Genomic DNA, 1,922 nt, shown 5'->3' with positions numbered 1-1,922 from the left:
TGGCTGCGCCATGCCGGGTAACGTCACGGTCCTTGATTTTAATCTATTCATAAAGGGCTTTTGACTCGCTCTTAGTCTGACCCGTCACCCAGGACCTGTTTGCCTTGGGAGACCCTACCAGGGACATATAGCCCCCGACAACATAGCTCCTAGGATCACTCTGATACTCAAACCCCTCCACCACAATAAGGTGGCGGTTCAAGGAGAAAGGATTCATGTAAATCTAAACAAAAAAGTGTAAAAGCACTTAAATAAATAGTTCATAATGTTCTTCTACTTATATCAGTTTGCCACAATCAGTTGGATCATGCAGATTCAAAATTAAAAAGTATATTTCTTGCTTCAGACCTGCTCACCTCACTAAACGTGCCTCGGCCAATCACCTTTAGAATGTGAAAGTCTTCTCTTTTAATCCGAGTCTTCTTCACCTGCCTCACCAGGGGCTCAGCTATGAAAGGAGAACAGAAGTGAGTTTGTGACTACCAAAAGTATCAGTGTATTTGTGTGCTATATAGCTTATGTCTTTAAGACATCCTTGAAGTTTGACCAACTGATCTGATTCATCTGTGTTCATAGATAAATATAATTGAGTATCATCCGCATAGCAATGAAAATGTATGCTGTTTCCTGATTATACATGCTTCCTTTAGGCAATATTAAGTGAAGAGAATTTGACCTAACAGACCCCTGTGGACCGCCATGACTAACTTCATGTTCAAGTCTCTGCAGTAAAATGCTGTGATCAATGGTGTTAAAAGCAGCACTGATATCTAAAAGGACAAGTATGGAGACAAGTCCTTTATTTGAGGCTAGGAGAAGATCATTGGTGACTTTCACCAGTGCAGTTTCTGTACTATGATGGACTCTAAAACCTGACTGAAAATCCTCAAACAAATCATTCTTGTGCAGGTGGTCACATAACTGCAATGCAACTGCAAAGTTTTTTGGACATGAAGGGGAGATTGGATATTGGTCTATGATTAACCAGAACACCTGGGTCAAGAGTAGGGTTTTTGAGTAGAGGTTTAATTACAGAAACCTTAAAAATCTGTGGAACATAACCTATTAATAGAGAGAAGTTGATCAGATCTAATATTGATGTATTGATTAGGGGTAAAACATCTTTTAGCAGCCTGGTCGGGTTGGAGTCTAAGAGACATGTTGATGATTTAGATGTTGAGGTCAACTCAAAAGAAATCTATGGGAGAGAAACAGTTTAAATATAAATAAGGATTTACAGATGATTCTAAAGCTGTTTTACTGGATGACACATCTGTGAGAGTTGTGGCAATGATCTGATAAATATTTTCTCTGATAGTTGTGATTTTATTTGTAAAGAAGCTCATGAAGTCATCACTACTGAGATCTAAGGGAATATTAAGCTCAACAGCACTGTGGCTCTTTGTCAGCCTGGCTACAGTGCTGAAAAGCAACCTGGGGTTGTTCTTATTTCCCTCAGTCAGTGATGAATAAAATTTGGTTCTGGCACTACAAAGGGCTTTTTTTTATATGTTATTAAACTATCTTTCCAAGCTATGAAAACTGACTTAGTGGAGCGCCACCTTCTTTCCAGTTTTCGTGATGCCTGCTTTAGGGAGCGGAGCTGTGAGCTGTACCATGGGGCCTCCTCTGTTTCACCGCCTTCCTTTTCAGAGGGGCAACAGTATTAAGTGTATTACGCAGGGAGGCTGGAGTACTATCAACAAGATTATCGCAGTTTTAGTTAACATGGCACCCACCGAGGCGAACGTGTTTGCGTGCTCCACTCTTGAATGCCGGTTTAATCTTCGTTTTCTTCCTTTTTGTGTTTTTTACTTTTTCTGCAGTGCACAAATGTCATGCACTGCTTACATACAACAGACAGGCATTGCTAGATATTGCCAACTCACAAAGCCACTGGGAATTTACTGGTTTCATACCAC

The 1,922-nt window shown here is 40.4% G+C and overlaps 1 protein-coding gene across 3 annotated transcripts in view; it reads right to left on the bottom strand.

Annotated features, from left to right (window-relative positions):
- dmpk (DM1 protein kinase) overlaps positions 1-1,922 on the bottom strand; it is a 61,438-nt gene that overhangs the window by 49,638 nt on the left and 9,878 nt on the right. For all 3 annotated transcript variants that reach the window (XM_020621759.1, XM_020621760.1, XM_020621761.1), the window contains exon 2: positions 357-448. In XM_020621759.1, coding sequence (XP_020477415.1) covers positions 357-448 — 92 coding nt within the window. The remainder of the gene's footprint in view (positions 1-356; positions 449-1,922) is intronic.

The sequence above is a fragment of the Monopterus albus genome, unplaced genomic scaffold (genome assembly GCF_001952655.1).
Source record: "Monopterus albus unplaced genomic scaffold, M_albus_1.0 scaffold267.1, whole genome shotgun sequence".
In the NCBI taxonomy this organism is placed as follows: domain Eukaryota; kingdom Metazoa; phylum Chordata; class Actinopteri; order Synbranchiformes; family Synbranchidae; genus Monopterus; species Monopterus albus.
Note: the sequence above shows the minus strand (reverse complement) of the source record. Positions and strands in the feature narration are given on the sequence as shown.